Below are 19,521 nucleotides of genomic sequence, written 5' to 3'. Positions count from 1 at the left end.
GCTGCTGGCTAACGCGGTGCTCCGGGAGCCGTGTTGCCCATGGGCTGGGGCAGCTCAGGGAGGCTGTGGTTTAGCTGACTTTGACTTTCTTAAGTATAACAGTAGCAGTTAAAAACATCTTGACACCAGTTGGTTGGGGTTTTGGTGGGGTTTTTGTTGTTGTTGTGGTGGTGGTGTTTGGTGGGGTTTTGGGGGGTTTTTTTTTAATATTTTTTTCTTTTTGCTGACTCTGGAAGTGAGTGGTACAATGGGTTTGGTGGCAGTTTCAGGAAAGGGGGGGATTTAAGAATAAAAATGTAATGAATCTGTTCATTTTGCGACCACATCTGCTCTAATCTAGCTGATTGCTTTTACCTCTGTGTGTGTGTATGTGTGGGTACAGACACAATTTTCTATTTATTTACACACAGAAGCTGGGGTGGATGGCTGGTGGTTGTACCTGCTATGACAAGTGCTGTTTTTCCCGTCTGTGTTTTCAGTTCCTTGGCAGGTGTTGCCCAGGCTTTGCCCTACTCAGATTTAACTGTGTTTTGGAAAAGTAGGAGCCAGTGGAACCACTTCAGTATTTTTCTGATTTTTTTTTTTCCACTTTCCATGTAGTTTTTTTTTTTGACTTGTCTAATGGGCTTCAAATCTGAGTGCAAGCAGGAGCACCAGTTGTTGTGTTTTGTCTCCCTAGATAGTTTAAGGGGAAAAAAAAAAAAAAAAAAGCAGGAGGCAGCTCAAACTCAGGGTCATCTTTCTTTTGTCTTTGCCCTTCAAGGTGAGAGGCCCTTCAGTGACCAAGGCCACCATTCAGGAGCTGGCAGGGTGACATGGGGTAGTGTGAGGAGTCTTCCCCCATGCTGTGTGAAGTGGCGGGGGAGCTGGCTGCAGAAATCATTCAGGGACCCGAAAGAGAATGATTTCATGGAGAAACATTTGTAAAACTTGCATCTAACCAAAGTTACCTGGTTAGTAACAACAGAAATCATTAAACTGAAAGCCCAAAACACTAGCAGCAATATTCCATCACGCAATAGTCCATAGTAGTAGCAGGTTGGTGTGCATGACGGATGCTCTGGGAGAGCTTTTGCTTTGCTGGTGTTTACCTTTAGCTCTCCACCAGCTCATTGCGCTCCTGCGGCGCGCGACTGGGCTACGTATGGCTCGTGCCGAACTGCTGCCCCGCTGCGGGTAACGTGGGCGAGCCTGGCTCACTTGGAGAGCTGAAGAAACACAGAAGCTGTCCTCATAAAAACTTTTAGGAATTAAAAAGAGCATGACAGTGTTACCAACAGTACAAATCTGTTCCTGGATGTGATGGTGGAGAGTAAAACGATGCTGAAGGAAGGGTGTAGCCAAAACGTGGTGTTTCGGTTCTTTGGGGGGCAGGGAAGCAGAGCTGTGGGAGCTGGGAGAAGTTGAGAGCAGTTAAACCAGTAAAAGTGATGGAGTTGAAGAGTGTGACAGTGAGGGAAGTGGTATAAGGTGTAAAAACCCACACCTGACACACACAGAGTAATAAAGTCTAAGAGAAGAAAACAGATCAATGCCAGGCAAATATTAGTGGAAAACAGTTTATATACTTATTGTGTAAAGATTACAGGTAAGCAATTAAAAAAAAAAAAAATTTTCATATATAACCTTTTGGAGGGTGTAAAATTTTAAAACCTTTCAGCTTAACATAGACAAACATCCTCTGAGCAATACTGAACTTTACTAATGATACCGTAACAACACTGAAATGCAAAGAAAAACCAAACTTGTGTTGTAATCCTGCCCTAACTCCAGGCAAAAGTTAAGGCTCAGTTACAAACTCAACCCCTTTACCCTCTTAACAAAACTACACTTGGAGTACTTAAACCATTCAAACTAGGACCTGCGTGGTGTTACTTGTAAACAGAGGTCATAAATCTTCATGTAGTGTAAAACGTAGTACAACCCAATATTATTTGCAGTCTAACTTTATCACTTAATAATCACTAATGTAACCTGAGCCCAGTTTTGAAAACTAGTGCTAGAGCACTGGGGGGGAAAAAAAGGCTCAGGCACAATAAAAAATTCAGTATTTGAGTTTGTTTTCACTAATACTAATGTATCTCAAAGACAGCCTGTTCAGGAAGGGCTGCTTACAATCCAATGTCTCATTTATGGCTTTTTTAAATTAAAAAAACCCTCTAACTGTCCTTTCAAGGAAGCCTTGTGTTCTGGGAAGAGACTCAAGAAGTACATTCTTTAAAGTTTCACAGAACAGGTAATTATATAATTATTCCAGCTGAATGCTTTGTTCCAGCTGAAAGGATGTACCATGTCAGGAAATTCATTTAATAGATGTAGATACAGAGTAAGGGAGGTGCCTGTAGATTATGTAGGATATAAAATCTCTGGTGGTTTGGGTTAATGCTTAAAACCTGGCTATCTCCTCTCAATACCCACTTTTAAAACAGAAGGTCATGTAGGCCTGTCATGAAAGAAAATGTGAATTAAAAGTTTTGCTCTTGAAGAGTGATTGCACATTACAAAGAGGTACGTCAGTTCAGAGTACACGCAAAAGGCATCGATTTCTGTTCAATGAGTTAGCCGAGTACAAGGAAAACCACCCTGGAGTGGTGTTAAGACCTAAATCCAGACAAGTAGTGTTTCTTTGCCTTGTTCATGAACAAACTGTGACATTCATCCAAAAGCAAGTGCAGTCCAAGTCTTTCAAAAGTTCTTTGGAGGAAAAAAAAAAAATAATCCAAAATAGGTAATTCTTCTGGCGTGGAACAAGTGCAAAAAAAAAAGTTTGCCAGCGGTGTGAAAGCAATACGCGTGCTTGCAGTTTCTTCTGGCTCCAGCGCTGAGTGTGCTGGGGATGTACCCACACTGCGTTGTCGTGAATACCAGTGTCTCCTGGAGACGGCAACTGCTCGTGGCACGCGGCTCACCCACACCTTCTGCAAGGTGGACCTCCTCCTTGGGTCAGGTGGATTGAGGCTTTTCTCCAGTTTTTATAAAAATAAATTTAGACGTTCTTCTTCTGTGTAATACTGGCACAAAGGAAAATGGTTTCTCGTAAAAAGAGTGGGCTTGTGTGGTAGTCTTAAGACAAATGTTGCAGTCCTGTTTTCCCCTCTAATTGGGGCTCTTACCTTCCTAGGCTAATGTGCAAAACAAAAAAAAAAAAAACAACAAAACAATCCACAAATGAAAAAAAAAAAATTCCAGTCCGTACTGTCCCATAAATCCATATCGGGCTCCAAGGGAGGAGAGACACAACGCTGGCTGTAGATCTTCCAAATGCTCACCTTGCATTTCAGCCTCAAATATTTTCGTAGTTGGAATACTGACACATTCATCTGCTGTGACTAATACTGGATGGTAGCAAAGGTGCAGTTCTCAACCAGCTCTCCTCCCCACGGCCCGGCGCTCTCACAGTGTAATTTTGCTGGGCCTGTTGCTCCAACACCCCTGTTTGATGGCTCTGGGGAGTGCCAGGCTGCAATGGCTCCTTATTTTCACTTTCCTGTTGACTGAGGCTTTTTTCCGTAGGATAAAATCGAAGTTCACGTGGCTGTTCATGGCGTAGAACACGTTGGCATTGCCTGGGATCACCAGCTCTGCAAAAGAGGGACCAGCACGTGTGTTAATTTGCAGTATTGCACGTAGTGGAAGGAAAGCCGGGTGAGGACACGGCCCATGCGAACAGAGCAGGCAGTGCTGGGCCCCTTGCCTTGTTCTGCCAAACTGCATCGGGTGGCACCTGCAGCAGCTGTCCCACAAGGGGGGAAAAAAAAAAGGGGGTGGGGGGGGAGAGCAGGGTTGCAGAGGCGATGGAGGCCAAACCCCGACCACGTCCAGCCTGGCAGAGGCCCTGGCAGCCCCTCCGAGGGGCACCTATGCCCAGAGCTCTGGTCGAGGGCTGGATGCCCGTCGTTGGAGCCCTGGGGTGGCTGTGCCCTGCCAGGCTGTGCTCGGGGAGAGAGAGCAAGCTGCTCTTTGGCCCATAGCTCTGCCGGCGCAGTGCCCGTACCACAGTCTACCTGCCAACCCAGGAGCAAGCTCTGCCTCTATAAAGCAACATGCTGACAGGCCCTGATAAATCATCCCTGCGCACCCCTGCTCAACAGGGTTTGTTCTTCCTGGCAGTGGTGACAACATGCCTGTGGCATTTCTAACCTTGCTTCACGTTTTACTCTTTCCTTCGACAGCCAGCAGAACTTTTCAAGCAGCAGCAGGGTTCTGCCTCCCTACCTTTGTTCGCAGAGATGACCTGCACCAGCTCATAATCCTCCACTGCATCAGATTCCAGGTTGTGCTTCAGCATCGCTCTCTGGATGACGGCAGGAGTTTTGGCTTGGTTAGTTAGCTGGAAAGATAAGAGTTGCAATGAGAGATTCTGCTTATTCATGCCAGATAATGATTTAATAATTAGCAAAGGCCTGCCTTTCTGCAGACTGTTCGGTCTTGGAAAAGATTTAAGTGAAAAAATATGATGGGTCAGTACCAAAGGTACTAAAACAGTGTAGTTCAAGATGACAGATACTGCAGTAGAAGAGACAGCCGTAACTCCGTGTCTGCTCTCCGGAGCAAACACTTTGAGAGATGAGAATTTGTTCTCGCTAGCCATAAAAGTCCACATAAATAGCTGCCCCATCTGTTGTTTGCAGACATCAATTAATCTGCAGTCTCCTGTGCTCAATACTTCCTTCGCCATCCTGCAAAGATTTCTGGCCCTGTAACTTGGTTTACTGTCTGCTGTGGAAGCGCCGTGCACCCGGGGCAGACACAGGGCTCCCTCCAGAGCCGTACCCAGTCAAAAGGAGGGTTTGTCTCCCCAGCAGCAGGATTCATCAGGCCCTCAGAGAATGGCTCTTTGCAATTTGGGGAGCACAGACCATTAAAATCAGAGAAGGCAGCTAAACGCATGAAAAACTATCCCCTCCCCCCCCCCGCCTCCAGGGACCTGAAGTGTTTGCTCAGCAGCTGGCATCTGCAGAGGTCGCGCGGGGGCGAATCCAGTGCTGCCAGAATCCCCCTGTGGAACCAGCGTCGAGGGAAACACCTGAACGCTGGTTGCCGCAGGTCTGGCACCCTTGGCTGCAGAGAGAGAAGCTGCGTAATTAAAGGGCCTGTTGGCTTCCTCACGTACAGCGCCCTGCTTCCAGAAAGCTGCTCCGGCCAAAACTTGGCACGTGGCGTCTTGTGTCAAAACTCACGCACAAATTGCAAGCGAGAGAAAAAAGCAGCGAGTAGCGGCAAAGCCTGCACTTGATCAGAATGCTTGACTTTGAACTTTCTGATAGAATACAAACTTGAATTTCCAAGACCAGAAACTTCCACAAAGACGCTGTTTTCAAACCTCTCGTTCATACCGTGCTCCACGTATTTTGACGTGTAACAGTTGTCGCCGTCCCTTTCAAGCCAGGTTGGGTGAGTGAGCTCGGTGAGCAGGTGCTCTCAAAACTAAAAGCACCCTTTGTTTCAGTCACCCTGACTGAAAGCACCAACGGAAACAGCGCTTTGCTGTTCCACGCCACTCACCAGGATGCTCTTGTACATATTGCCGTTGTTGTGTTCAGTGCTGATCCGGATGAGGCACATATCTTTGTTCTGCTGGTTGTAAAGAGGAGGCACTGCTTCTGAGGTAACGGGTGTCACGGAGACGGAGCGCTTGTCGTTGGAGGACAGCAATGGAGGGCGTGAGATTAAAGATGACACCCCCGAGGGAGATGCATCCCTGGAATAGAAGGAGGAGGAGGAGGAGGAGGAGGAGGAGGGCAAGGTGGGCAAGGTGGCCGAGGTGCCAGTGGTGGCCGAGGTGGCCGAGGTGCCAGAGGTGGCCGAGGTGCCAGAGGTGCCAGAGATGGCCGAGGTGCCAGAGGTGCCAGAGATGGCCGAGGTGCCAGAGATGGCCGAGGTGCCAGAGGTGCCAGAGATGGCCGAGGTGCCAGAGATGGCCGAGGTGCCAGAGGTGCCAGAGATGGCCGAGGTGCCAGAGGTGGCCGAGGTGCCAGAGATGGCCGAGGTGCCAGAGGTGCCAGAGATGGCCGAGGTGCCAGAGATGGCCGAGGTGCCAGAGGTGGCCGAGGTGCCAGAGGTGCCAGAGATGGCCGAGGTGCCAGAGGTGGCCGAGGTGCCAGAGGTGCCAGAGGTGGCCGAGGTGCCAGAGGTGGCCGAGGTGCCAGAGGTGCCAGAGGTGGCCGAGGTGCCAGAGGTGGCCGAGGTGCCAGAGGTGGCCGAGGTGCCAGAGGTGGCCGAGGTGCCAGAGGTGGCCGAGGTGCCAGAGGTGGCCGAGGTGCCAGAGGTGCCAGAGGTGCCAGAGATGGCCGAGGTGCCAGAGGTGCCAGAGGTGGCCGAGGTGCCAGAGGTGGCCGAGGTGGCCGAGGTGCCCGAGGTGGCCGAGGTGCCCGAGGTGCCCGAGGTGCCCGAGGTGCCCGAGGTGCCCGAGGTGCCCGAGGTGCCCGAGGCGGCGGATGATGATGATTCAGACAGCTACACAACAGAAAGAAAGAAAAAAAACACTGTCAATACCTGGACATTTTGTATGTTCACACGTGTCACTTTGTAGGAAGAGCTTGAGAAAGGTGAAGGCACGTACACAACCTCCGTCATCTGGTATTCCTTGCCTCCAGAAAAAGTGAACTTCACTTGATTAATTTCCCCATTTGAACAAAAACTGATTTCCAGTTCGGTGTGGAATTGTGCGCTGCTTGCTCTCGCCTCTCAGTAAGAGCAAGCCAGGAGGTGGCAGCAGATACAACGAACAGAACCGGGTTGGGGGCAACCAGCCAGGGACTGGAGGGACTGGGAAAGAGCAGAGGGCACCACGTGCACCGCTGCTCCTGCTCCAGGTCGGAGCCTTTACACGAGCGAAGATACACACACGCCTCCCCATCTTGCCACTTCCTCATTGCAAACGGCCCCTTCCTTCCCCTGCTGCTCAGGGGTTTGCCCTGCTCAAAAACTGCCGCGAGGATCTTTCCCTCCCCAACTTCTCACCAAAACCGCCCTAACAACTGCTCCAGCTAAACAGTTTAAACGATTTATGGATGCCAGTGCCTGGGCCCTCGTGCTTTGTTTCCTGCCTGTACATTTGTCTCTCGGGCAGGTAACGGCGCACATCCGGCCCGGCCGCTCTCGGCAGGAACGCTCACGGCTCCAGCCTTGCACCCACTCTGCTGTGGGGTGTCCCAGCTGCCGGGGGGGTGTCGGGCTTTGCCTTCTCTGCAAAACTAGGGATTCCCTGGCACGCTGCCGCCTGCTGTGTGCGAGCGCGATGCTCAGGCTCCTCGCCCCGCTTCCCACAGGCTCGAAAGGTGGGAACGCCACTACCCCGCCCCCTCCCTCTCAAAAAAGCACCATGAGGGACTGAAAGAAAAATTAACCTCGTGCTTCTCCAAGGCCTCACCTAAACCAAAAGCACTGCCAGACACCACAGGAAAACCTGGTTTCAAGGAAGGAGAACCTCAGTCTCCCTTGTAGCTCGGCAACATAGAAGGGATTCTGCAGGAATCCTGACCGGATTGCTTCCATTTTTACACATTTACTTCTAGAGTCCCTCCATTCCACTGAAAGGCATGCTCTAGTTGAGACCGGCAGTGCCGACAGTCCCTCAGAGGCCGTTTACGCTGGCAACGCTGCCCAGACCGTACCTTGTTCTGCGACTCGTCAGGAGTGCCTACGGGAGTGCCGCTGGTGTCATCAGACTCAGAGTGATTAAGCTCGTACGATGAAACACTGGCCGAGTCCATGCTTTCGCCAGAGCTCCCACTTGGAGTAGATTTGGGGTGCTCTTTGATGGGTGTGCTATGGGCGATCATCTCGGAGCTCAGAAACAGCCTAGGAGAGAAAAGAAAGCATAAAAGCCCGTGAGTGAAAGCAGAACGGAGCTGGGCTGAGCAAAGCTGTCGCTTGGTTCAAAAATCTTACGTATCGTTTTGTTTTCCTATCTGGAGTGGCCTCTTGTTTTAATTTCCTCTGTTGTTTATACGGGTTGTCAAGAGAGTTACTTGCACACTAAGACAATACCTTCTTGACCTAGCGTACCCACCAGCTGCAAGGCCAAAGCCAGAGCTAATGCCCACAAACTCCTCGTTGTTAATTGTATTAATTTTCAGACTCACTTGCCAGGAAATGATTGATCGTAAACTTGATGCGTTTACAAACCAAGGGACAAGGGGCAAGTTAGAGGCACTAACGTGCAGAGGCAGCTTCATCCCCGCTGCAAATTAATAAAGATGCCAGAGACCCCAGTTTCTCTTTGAGAGTCTGAACAGACCTGCACACGAGGACATCACAAGAAAGTGTCAATTATAGGCTCTCCCTCTCTGAAACTCATTTCTAAATGCAGGTCAAGTAAATTTAAAGGAGTGTCAAAAGAAACAAACTCTCATAATGTACAAGGCAGAGAAGCAAGGTGAATTAGGTGCTATGTCAGCAGGCAGTTAATGATTTAAAACCATTTAGAGACATGTCGCTCGCTGTTTCCAAGATGAATTACGCCAGTCTTTTCTACAATATTAATTTGCAAAATACATTGAAAGTGCAGATTAAACACTTCTTTAGACAAAGCCTGCACAGCGCGAACAAACTCGATACGGTAAATTACAACGCTACAGCACCGAAACGCAGTCAGACGCGAGAGAATAAAGCCCGTGCTCCGCAGCGACAGTTCCTGCGCACGGCTTAGGCACGCGCCAAGGGGGACAGAAGCAGGAGGCCACCGAGAGTTCAGGCGCTGTCATCTTCAAAGCTCACGTCCTCGTAACATATCACCGCCGACTCGGATGGACTAATCAAAATGCTTTCCAAACAGCTGCCCGGATTTTTTTTTTTTGGCGTATTAGAACTCAAAACTCTGGATTGAAAAAATAAATCTGTTCTTCCTCCAGACCCTAACCTGCAGTAGCGCTGACATGAACGGCTGCTGGCTGTTCTGAGGAAACTAGGCACAAGGACCAAGCGGGAAAGGAGAGTTCAGAGCCGATACTGCTTTTAAATTCATCATTTCGCCCTCATCTCAATCATGCCACTGCTGTGTGGGAGTCCCTCCATATCTCTGCTCCCATCAGGTTCAAATTTCTCACCTTTAAGATGTTTTTACTCTGGGTCCTTGATCTCTGCTTTCATTCCCCGCAGCTTTCCCCGAATTCCTGCTAGCGTATTGTTTCCCGCGTGTGCTTAGCTGCCTGGCCCTGTTCTCCACCCACCTCTTGTTTGAATCTTTGCGGTATTAGTCTAAATTGGGCCATGTCGCCGTGATTTTTTTCCTTCTCTACCTTGGAGGCAGTTAGATTGTTTCTATTACCAAATGCCTTTTTGCTAACCTTAATTTTCATATTAAAATCCTGCAAGGAATTTTTTGCATGTGTATAGCAAATTAGACTAATAACAGGCCAGACTTTATCCTCATTTACTCTGTTTTGCTACTGCATTCAGGGAAGTTATTACACAATAGATATTCAATTTATAATCCAGCACTAAAATTGTTCCTTTTTCTGACACCTTAGGAAAGCTTGTTTGCTTCTAATCCCTTCCACCATTAATAATCCTCGTGACTACTTGTAACAATAGAAAGGGACAGCTTCAGACAGAAGTATGCATTTCTAGCTGACAGCGTCTCCTTAAAGTAATGCAGTGGTCTGGATCCCCGGCCAGGTTTTTTCAGCTGGCGAAACGACTGCTGCTTGTTTGATTTATTCCGGTTCGTATTAACACACCGAACGCCCCCTGCCCCGTCGTACTCACAGGCTGAACCTCTTCACCATGCTCTTCCGAGATTTTGGCGATGTGGTGCTAGCGTCAGCAGCTGCTTCAGCCTCACGTGAAAGGCTGTAACTGCAGAACAGAGGCCACCGGGTTAAATTTTACAGACAATTCTATTAGTTATAGATGTCAAAATAGCAAATTTCAAGAAAGTCAAGAAGCCTTCAGTTATTCTCACATCACAGAAAGTTGCAACCCCACAAAGAGGAACCTAGCTCTGTCCACGTTTTACCGTGGTGAAAGGGACATTTCACTTCTTCGTAACAGTTTTAAAATCTAGTGCTTTTTTAGGTGACATTCATCATTTTATTGAAAACAAAAATAATCAAGAAAATAATTAACGTGAATCTTGGATAAGTGGACGTATTTTTTTTACGACCACTCAGTATATATCTGTGACTGCGCTCTTGGTGCAGCAGAGTGGTGTTCAGACAGCCAGCGGAGATATTAAAATGCTGTAACTAAATTGTCTTGGGTTGGCCTAGCAGCACGTGCAGTAGCACAGAACTCAGCAGGGCTGCAAAACCCACCCCAAACGCCCGGGGGACGTTTATCCGGTGCGAGCTCTGCGTTGCCTTGGCTACCCGCTGCCCGCGTCCACCGGCCGAACGCTCAGTGACTGCATCGGGACGTCCCTTCGGATCCTCTTCTGAGCGTGCGTCTGGGCACACAGACAGCCCAGACACAACAGACTATCGTATTTCAAAGTCAAAAGCCTGATTTCCAATCTCAAAACTAAACCCTGCTAAGTGCTCAACAGGTTTTCTACAGCTGTTTAGCAGAAGGCAGATTATTTCCACTCTCCTTGAGCAGCAGTATGTGCAAGTTCCTGTAAGAGGATAGCGAAAGGCTGACCTAACCTCCCCGCAGGTGGGTGTGGGGTAAGAAAAGCCTGCTTTGCCACGTGGATGGAGAACTTACCTCTCCTCCTCAGTTAAATGTTCCTGTCTGCTGAACCACTGGATGAATTTTTCGTCTGGTGTCATGCAATAGTTGTTACATGCAGATTGCAAGAGCTTAATTTGGGCAATGACTTCAAATTCCTAAGAAAATTAAAAAAACATATAGGAATTCTAATTAGAAAACATGAAAAAGCCAGACTCATTCGTATACTAACCACATGCAACAACAGATCCAGGACAACCTTAGTCTGACCTGAAGTTCAGTTTCAGTTGAGTGACTATTTCAAGACCCAGTTTTTCAGACAATTAAACCTTTTTTTTTTTTCCCCTCCTTTTTCCTCCAGCATCCATAATGTGCATCAAAATGCGAACATTTTATCAGAGACGCTCAAATTAGAAGACAAACACAAGGAATCATACTTGACCGCAGAGCTTTTCCCAAGTACTAACTGAACTGGAATGCTGGTGCAAACCCACCCAACAGCAGCGCCGCCGGTTGTTCCTCTAGGAGCCGGCGTAGCAAAGGGTCACAAGTTCCTCAGCGTACCCTGCCCGCTCACCCCTGCGCTGGCCGGACCAGCTCCGAGAGAAGAATCACGCTCTGTACTTAGGCGGTTCTCAGGCAGCAAGCAAGGGTAATAATTAGGGTTGCTTGCGGTGAAAGCAGCGTCTGATCCTCCCCGGCGTTGCACGTCGTGCACTTGCACCGGAGGAACGTAAAATGCTACCCTTGATAGGTGTGACCAGAATGCGCTGCTCTTCTGTAACTCCACATAGATACACACTTTGCCAAATTAATTCTTAAAAACTCCTTGTGTTAGAGCGGGCTGTAGAATCGGGATGCAGGAATGGAGCCGAGCACTCGGCACGCTTCAGAGGGCAGCTTTGCCACCGGTTTGTAGGAAGCTGGACTGATGACCACAGAGAAACTCGGGTTTCTCATTATTGGTGTCCTGAGCCGTGCAGTTACACATCCAAGGCAAGTCCAAGAAGTGGTCTGTAGAGCTGGGAGCAGTTAAGGGAAGGAAATAGCTCCAGCACAGCCAAATCCAAGTTTGCTTTCAGACCCCAGAAGGGAGATTTGGCACGACTTCATTCAGACGGATGTAACCCTAGTACCTTTACTCCTACATAGCGTCACTTATGTCTGACCAGCAAGGATCAGGCTGAAAGGAAGGACTGATACCATTTATTTCTCGGTCCGGTGTACCTAGTTCCCTCTCTGCAGCCTTCTACCTACAAATAGTTTACTGCAGCAGAAGGAAGATGTTTACAAACCGGAAAGCAAAGGTCTCATGCCACCAAGTCGGATTTACTCTCAACACGTAGGACATACACGTCACGTACTCCCACGAACACCAAGTGGAGGGAACGCGCACGCCCTGGATGCAAATCCCGTGGCAGCAAGCGGCCTGCAGCTCCTGGCCCCCTATCGCACACACCTAAAGAGCGGGTTCTCTTCCTGCGCCGCCCCGCGCAGGTTGGCAGAGCCTTACAGTGTTTCAGGGATCTAGTCTTTCCTCACCAACTTGCATTAAAATTAGCGGCTGTCGTATGTGCCCGAGCAAAGACAAATGGCCTCGCCAAGAGAACGCTCTAACAGAGGGCATCAGTAAACTAAAAATCACAGAAAATTCAACTTACCTTTCGCCTCTTCTCAAAATTTATCAGGCCACCCTGTTGGAAGGAAGGAAGAAGGGATCAGAGTAGAAGAGCATATGCTCACTTGAATTTAATCACAAACAGGATGAAGTAAGCAAAGCTAATGTAAAGCACAGACCTGCCCTGAGCAAGGACCTTCTAAAAATACCTGTTTCCAGGTCTGGTAAAAACCCCAGCACTCATTTATCCCAGTCTCTAAAGGCTATCTGTCCTCATGGCCTGAATGGCAATCTGCCCAAGAAGAAAAGCCCAATACAAGAATGCTCATAAAAGCTGCGTCAAGATCAGGGCCGAAGAACGCCAGCAGGATTTTGCATGCAAGAAACAAACTTGGCGTTTGCCTGTGCTGTGCGTTCAGCAGCGTTCCCAGTGACTTTCAGAAACACCAGCTGAACACAAAACACGCAGAGAAGGGAAACTGCCAAGAAGAAAACGGATATATAACAACTTTAGTGCTGTTTTGCAAAACAAATAACCACCAAACCAACCAGCAACCATTACCAGCCCAGGGAGAAGTGTCGCTGCCCCCTCTTACCATAAATACCAACCCAGCGCAGCGAAGGCTGAGGCCTGCGGGATGGTTCCTCAAGTGTCTGCTTTAATGGGGCCAATTGTCAAAGGTGTTCAAAAACCTTTGAAGCAAAACCTTTGAAAATTGGCTTCAGAGTCTCTTGCAATCCTTTTTCCCTTCCTATGCTAGGTTGGTTCCACCTGCTTGTTCAGCAAGAGAGAAATGAAAAAAACAACCCCAAAAAACCCAAAGTCTTTAATCACTTTCGGGCAAAGATGCGTCTGAGTCAATACTGAAACACGTCAGTGATCAGTCTGAAGAGCTGAATCTGCGATTCTGTGTATTTCACCAATTATTCAGAGAAATCTTTACACCTAAAAAGTTGTTTTCAGAAAAATAAACCAGAATAACAACAGCCTGCTTGCTTCACGTTTTCTAACCTAAGAAAACAAGACAAAACACAGCGCTAAGCTTGTCCCTTGAGATAACTCCACTCAAATTCACACAAGATGCTTGTTGCTAATAACATCAGTAGAAGATACAGGAAGAAACACGCTCAGTGCCAGGGAAGGCAGGGAGGATATTGAAGATTGAAAAAAAATTGCCCCAAATTACCTCAATATAGTCCTGAAGGGCTGTGTCAAGCATGATGAGATCAGTGAGGAAGGTACCAAGATAAGGTACCGTGCCTTGCATTACTCCCTGCAAATGATCAGAGCAATGTTGGATTAATTAACTGAGAAATAGCAGTAATTAGAATGCTAAATGGTAACAATTCGAATGCTAGAATACTCCCATATAAGAAAATGAAATAAAAGTAGGCTGCTTAACCAAGCAGTGGTCCTATAAATGATGTTTTCTTTCATTACATCATCCTCAGTATCTAATCTAGAATTTAAATCCAACTCTACCTAGAGCGGGAGGCTCTCACAGATATTGCCAGGTGGGTTTATGTTACAATATCACGACCATACACTGATTTCTAACCGTGGGTCACCAGGAAACCTGCTTGCGGAAGCAGCAGTGGGCCCCGGGGACAGGGTCCGCGTTCCCTGCTGCGGGAGAAGGGGCTGGGGCACGGTGCTGGCTGGCCTCTGTAAGCAGTTTCTCTCTCTGCTTCATTCCAGAGGATTTTTACTTAATGATGATGTTATACCATGTGACAGTCAAGTCAAATCAAGTCACAGGGTTTTTTCCCCCCAATTGACCATTTCCCCCAGCCATTCACTGGATTTTAATAGTAATTATTCAAATTTTAAACTTTCTAGACTGCTAGCACTTGTAGAGTTCAGGCTGCTTCTACGCTTGTGAAGAAAATGCTTGTTTCTACCGTCCCAAAGGATCTGTATTTTTTCCAGTCAAACAAATAGACAAACAAAAAGTCATATTCAGTGCTTTTGCTTCCCTATCCCAGATTTCTCTCCTCCTGTCCTTTTAAATCTTTGCCAACTTTGAGACAAAAGCCATTTTCACCAGACTGGAAACCGGACACGTTTTACAAAGCAATCTCTGTAGAAGTCTGTGCAATTTTCAAGCTGGTATGTCAGAAGCTTCATGAGCCTGTTTAAAAGAGATTTCTGCTCTGGCCAGAACTCATTTTCTTTATCACAAGAATTCCAGTATTTACATTACATATTTTACTACATGAAAATTGAGTGGCTTTTCCCGTATTTCTGTCTAAAGGGCAACAAGAGTAGTTAATGGAATTCTTTCTTGTAGGATAGAAACAAGACAGTTGAAAATGATGAACACATGTTTATAGTCATCAATCATTTATTACCCTTTTATATGATGGGTTTAGTAAATTTCTGGAAGACTTGAAACTAAGGCCAAGCCCTTGGCTCGGTGTCCATCCCCAACAGCTGGTTGGGATGCGAAGCAAACGCGAGCGGGAGCGGGAGCAGCGAGCCCGTGCACCCAGTTATCCCCTCACGGGGGCCGGGGGGGAAGACTGGCACCAGGGAACGTAACGTGGCTCCTGCGTACCGCCACCGGATCCTGAAATCAGATCACTGAACGCACTAGCTACGCTGATGCTTTGCATATCCATTTCCTCCAGCGCTGCAGCACGCGGGCGGGTGTTACCGGAGTAAAAGGACAGCTGGGTTGCGCTAAAAACCAGAGCCGTTACGGCTCGGCGTGGGCCATACAGCTTGAGCTGGGTGCAGCCTGAATCCCGCTTTGTAGTTGTTTATATATACAGATGTAAGCATGCGTGGGATCGTCTTTATAGCTATGCACATTATATATACACACACACATAGTATTACCTGCTTACTACAATCCACAGCATAAGGGAAATGTATATATTTACAGGGACAAATATTCTGACCGCATATTCTATCTAAACCTTTCGGTTCGGTTGCTTTGTATCAGCTAATCGATAGCATTGATGTGATTGTGTTGCTCGACAGAGGGCACATTCAAGAGCACTACCTACTGCGCGCTCGCTTCGGCAAATACCTTTCCAGATTTTGCTGCTTATATAATTCACCAATTAGGGTTAATCATGTTACCAGTTCAAAAAGGGTCGGAAAAGGACCCCAAACACACCATATTTTTTTGAAGTTGCAGTCGTCTCTGTGTCCTTTTCTGATTTTCTTTCACACTGCTGTCCAGATTCGCAAATTTGGATGTTCCTTCCTGTAAAGGAATTAAAAGGCAATTAATGGAGGAGCTAAGTGGTAAGCTGGCAACGACCTTTGTGTAAAATAATTGTAAATACACTTAACCAGGCAAGCTAGGCCAGCAAAAATATTTGCTGTGCAGGTACATGCAGGTATACATTCACGTGCTAATTTTCTGGGACTCTAATTAGGAATTTTGGACAAAATCCCACAAGATGACCATAAGGGAATTCTTCTGCAAAATAGCTCTACTCCGGCCAAAGCTAAGTGCTGCTGAAAATGTCCTGAGAGCTTAAATCCAAGAAGCTTAGATATACTTCAGGTCTCCAGATGCTTCTCTGAACTCTATCCTGACACTCTTGACCTCAGGATTTCTGTTTCATTTCCTAATCAGGACCGCTACGAGTAAACATCTCTATTTTATGTAACGTTTTGTTGTTTTTCTTAGGCCACAGCGTAGAGATTCAGCAACTACCCTCTGTGGCTTATTGACTAATCCAACACCACGCAGGAAATGGAAGCAAAACGTTTTCATCTCCACAATTCAAGCTTTCCTATGAATGGATGAGCTGTTTTCCAACAGATCTGTAGCCTTCATTTCCCTGGATCCATAAGGGACGCTGGGAGTTACTGGGTTTTTTTCCAGTGACCGGATAGATGGAGCATGAATCGTTATCAGTATCTTTTTAAGAGACTTGTAAAGATCCTCTCATTACAATGTTTACTTCTCAGTCACAGTTAATGAACGCATCACTCAAATTCTGTATTTCCTTCCTCAGCTGAAAACCAGGAGCAAATGAAAAAGAAGTGTTGTCTCAACATCTTCAAGATACCGAAAGGTAACCTCGAGATTGTCTAACAGCAGCCGGCGGGCAGGCACAGAAGCTGAAACTGCAGCTCGCAGCAGAGCCCTTCTCTGGGGAGGAGAGAACACAGTGCTCCCTCTCCGTGCCGGCCAACCTGTTTCATACGGCATTTTCTCCACTCTACGCTTAAATTTTCAGGATGGATAGGCAAGGTCAATCACGGCTTCCCTAGAGAGACTATTTATAGTCAAAGAAAACAAAGACTTTAAGGAGTCAGTGGACATTAACCCTCCGATCAATACAAAACGGTCCAAGACGAGAAGTAGGAGAGAGGTTCTAGCTATCCTGTGGAATTTTTTCTCCTCTCGCTGCTTTCAAACTGTTTTGTAAATCTACTTACAGCAGCTGGAGAGAGTGATTTGTTGGGAGCCAGAAGGTCTGGGCTCAGACTGAGTTGTTGTTTTGTGGTTTTAATAGTTAGTTAAATAAGCTATTCTGAACACACACTTTCCCTCTATGCTTATTATTGTCTCACCTGCTTTAAAATTTAGCTACAGATGTTGATAAATGGATGATAAACAAAACAGACCGACAGGTTTGAATGTGCTCACCCATCATTCCTGAGCAAAACACAGCATTTCAGATACCAAGGCGAGGGGTAAGGTACAAACACCAGACAGACCAGAGAGAATTGCCAAAACCTAAACTGGTTAGCCAGTTTATAGAAACTTTTGTGTGTAAACAGAAAAAACTGCTACAAACATTCCTTAGTTTCTACAGAACGTAACCTTTCCCTCTATTCTTCCTCACTCCTTTCAAGCTCTTAAGCTTGTTGGGGTTCGCCCAGGAGAGCGCGCAAGTCAAACCGTTTCAGACAGAGCCTGCTTTGTTGTCCATCTGGCCACACACAGAGCAGGAAGCCTGTTCCTTCGAAATTCCCAGCCCTGTTTTCTAGTTCCAAGAAAGGTACGGGATAGTCGGATAAACATCTTGGTTTAATTCCTCAGCTGAAGCTAAGTGGCATTGTTCCAGTGAAGTCAAAAGCACTACAGTGGTGCGACCTAGTCGAGAATCTCCTTTGGAGCTGCTCTGCACTCACCGGTGCAAACCTGAGGGTGCACAAGCTGGCGGTTCAGCTCCCCGTGCAGAGCAGCATAAAGCCAAAGTGCTAATTTGTCGCTCATCTCAGTGCAATGGCGCTGTGCGGCACCTCTTCACTCCGGTTGTGGCTCCAACACTATCCCAGACACGGCGCGCAGAGTTGTTCTTGAGCTAGGCATCACCGTGCCCGAGGCAGCATTACCAGTGTCGAGGCCAAGGCTAGTGTAGGTTCTTTCAGGAACAACGAAATCACCTCTGATCCCCGCAGAAAAGCACAAGTTTTACAGACATGTCTTCCCTGAAGCACCGCATATGGTGGTTCAGGGAGAGATGAGCTTTGGCGGCTGGTTAGAAAAAGCTTTGATCACAAATCTTGCAACTCAAGCCAATTCTTACCTTCATTAGCAGCTCCCTACTTGTCCAATAATTGTCATGGTCTGAGAAGATGTCAGAGAGCTCTTCGAATACCAGCATTGTGTCCCTGTACAGGAAAAGATAAAATCATTTAGGTTATTAGTAAGCACTCTAAATCAGATCAGATTACTATTTTTTTTTCCTTCCCATGAATTGTTAACAGTTGGGCATATACAAGATAACACCACCAAAATGCATCCAATGAGATGCTGCACATCTACCAGGAACCTTCCTGGGATCTTGTGGTGCTCCCAGTAAAGTCAGGCTTTATTTGACAGCATCACAAAGAAATGCCATAGGTATGAAAACCCTGCTCAGGGTCTGTGAACACACCGAGGGGTATGAGATTCCTGTGAGAAAGGCGATAAATGTGTACAAAGGAACAGAACAATAGCTGTGAGAGGTATCCCAAGTACTTCATTTTTGCCCCGTTCCATGCACTCTGGAAAGCTAGAAGCATTTAAGTGCACAAGTCCCGTTCTCTTGCCCAACGCTGTAAACACAAGACGGCAATATTTTGATCAGGAACAGGAAAACAGGGCAGCTGAAGGAAAAACCCACCTCTCTCTAGGGGAAATAAAGTATAGTGCATGGCAGGGGACATATAGTGCATGGCAGAGTCACGCTTTTCCTTGTTTCTCAAAGGCAAAAGAAAGAAATCTGTTCTTCCCAAGCTGAACAAGCAGAACACCATCTTTCCTACACAGAGACTTCTGGTGTCTGTTTGGCCAATTGCACAAAGAGGTATTCCCCTGTAAGAAGTGTCTTCAGTACAGGTTTGGATTTTGTAGTTTGGGGATGTATTTTAAGGAGATGTCAGGACCAGGAGAGGATTAGCGAGGGTTTGTAGCAACCTAGACCTCCTCCAGCTTCACGGAAGAGGAGACAACAGGCAAGTATCAAGGTGCCCTTTCTCTGACCTTCTGAGAGCGCTGTGCATGAGCTGGGTGAGTAGCCAGCCCCATCGTTTTTCAAAATAGGTTGTGGAAGATCCTGTATGTTATAAAGGACAGAAGAGACCCACTATCCCTGAGGACAGGTTGTCCCCTTAATATGAGAGAGGAACTCACAGCAGACCCAAAAAGGGATCTGAGCGTCACAGGAATGAAATGTTCTTCTAAGAGAAGAGATGTCCACGAAGGAACAGAATAGGAAGACTGAAAACAAGATGAAAAGAGCGAGCACTGAGCTTTTTGCCTTTGTTTGAGGCTAGCCTGAGGAGCAGAGGGAGAAGCTTACTTTGGAACACACGCCCAGGTCTTCTTTAGCTGATAGATGGAGTTGGACTGCAGCGCTGAAATGATGGCCCTCAAGGAGGAAAAATTCTTCAGGATCCTGCATTCCTGTGAAAGGAGCGGTTAGAAATACAGGAGCATTAAATGTCAGCATTACAAATACGCTAGTGCTCTTCTGTTTGACCGGTGTCATGCTTGCTACACGTTCTCACTGCTAAGCAGACAGCTGTACAAATATTGAGCATCAAAAATATCACTCCCCCTTACAGGCACCAAACACTTTATGGGCTTTGGCACTTAGATCTTGTTTTCCTCACTTTCATGTATTTGTGGTGATGTTGCAGTGTTACAGCTTCCAGTTCTCCTAGTAAAAATAAAAGTGGAACTGAGTCCATGAAGCCAGGCTAAAAGCACAAATGTTACACTTAAAAAGTTCTTTATAGTTACCAATCCCTTCTACCCTTTAGGGGAAAAACCAGGCTTTGCCCCTTTGTATGTGGTATTTAAAATGTAAACCCTCAATCATCTAAGTGT

The 19,521-nt window shown here is 47.0% G+C and overlaps 1 protein-coding gene across 1 annotated transcript in view; it reads right to left on the bottom strand.

Moving 5' to 3' along the window:
• Positions 1 to 3,217: 3,217 nt before the first annotated feature.
• RGL1 (ral guanine nucleotide dissociation stimulator like 1) overlaps positions 3,218 to 19,521 on the bottom strand; it is a 79,816-nt gene continuing 63,512 nt past the window's right edge. The window contains exons 8-18 of the mRNA XM_075760535.1: positions 18,992 to 19,095; positions 17,735 to 17,819; positions 15,358 to 15,447; positions 13,420 to 13,506; positions 12,276 to 12,308; positions 10,651 to 10,772; positions 9,712 to 9,801; positions 7,615 to 7,803; positions 5,506 to 5,740; positions 4,216 to 4,330; positions 3,218 to 3,581 (exon numbers count right to left, since the gene is read on the bottom strand). Of these exons, the coding sequence (XP_075616650.1) occupies positions 3,394 to 3,581; positions 4,216 to 4,330; positions 5,506 to 5,740; positions 7,615 to 7,803; positions 9,712 to 9,801; positions 10,651 to 10,772; positions 12,276 to 12,308; positions 13,420 to 13,506; positions 15,358 to 15,447; positions 17,735 to 17,819; positions 18,992 to 19,095 (1,338 nt within the window). The 3' untranslated portion in view covers positions 3,218 to 3,393. The remainder of the gene's footprint in view (positions 3,582 to 4,215; positions 4,331 to 5,505; positions 5,741 to 7,614; positions 7,804 to 9,711; positions 9,802 to 10,650; positions 10,773 to 12,275; positions 12,309 to 13,419; positions 13,507 to 15,357; positions 15,448 to 17,734; positions 17,820 to 18,991; positions 19,096 to 19,521) is intronic.

Source organism: Balearica regulorum, chromosome 8 (genome assembly GCF_011004875.1).
Source record: "Balearica regulorum gibbericeps isolate bBalReg1 chromosome 8, bBalReg1.pri, whole genome shotgun sequence".
NCBI classification, from domain to species: domain Eukaryota; kingdom Metazoa; phylum Chordata; class Aves; order Gruiformes; family Gruidae; genus Balearica; species Balearica regulorum.
Note: the sequence above shows the minus strand (reverse complement) of the source record. Positions and strands in the feature narration are given on the sequence as shown.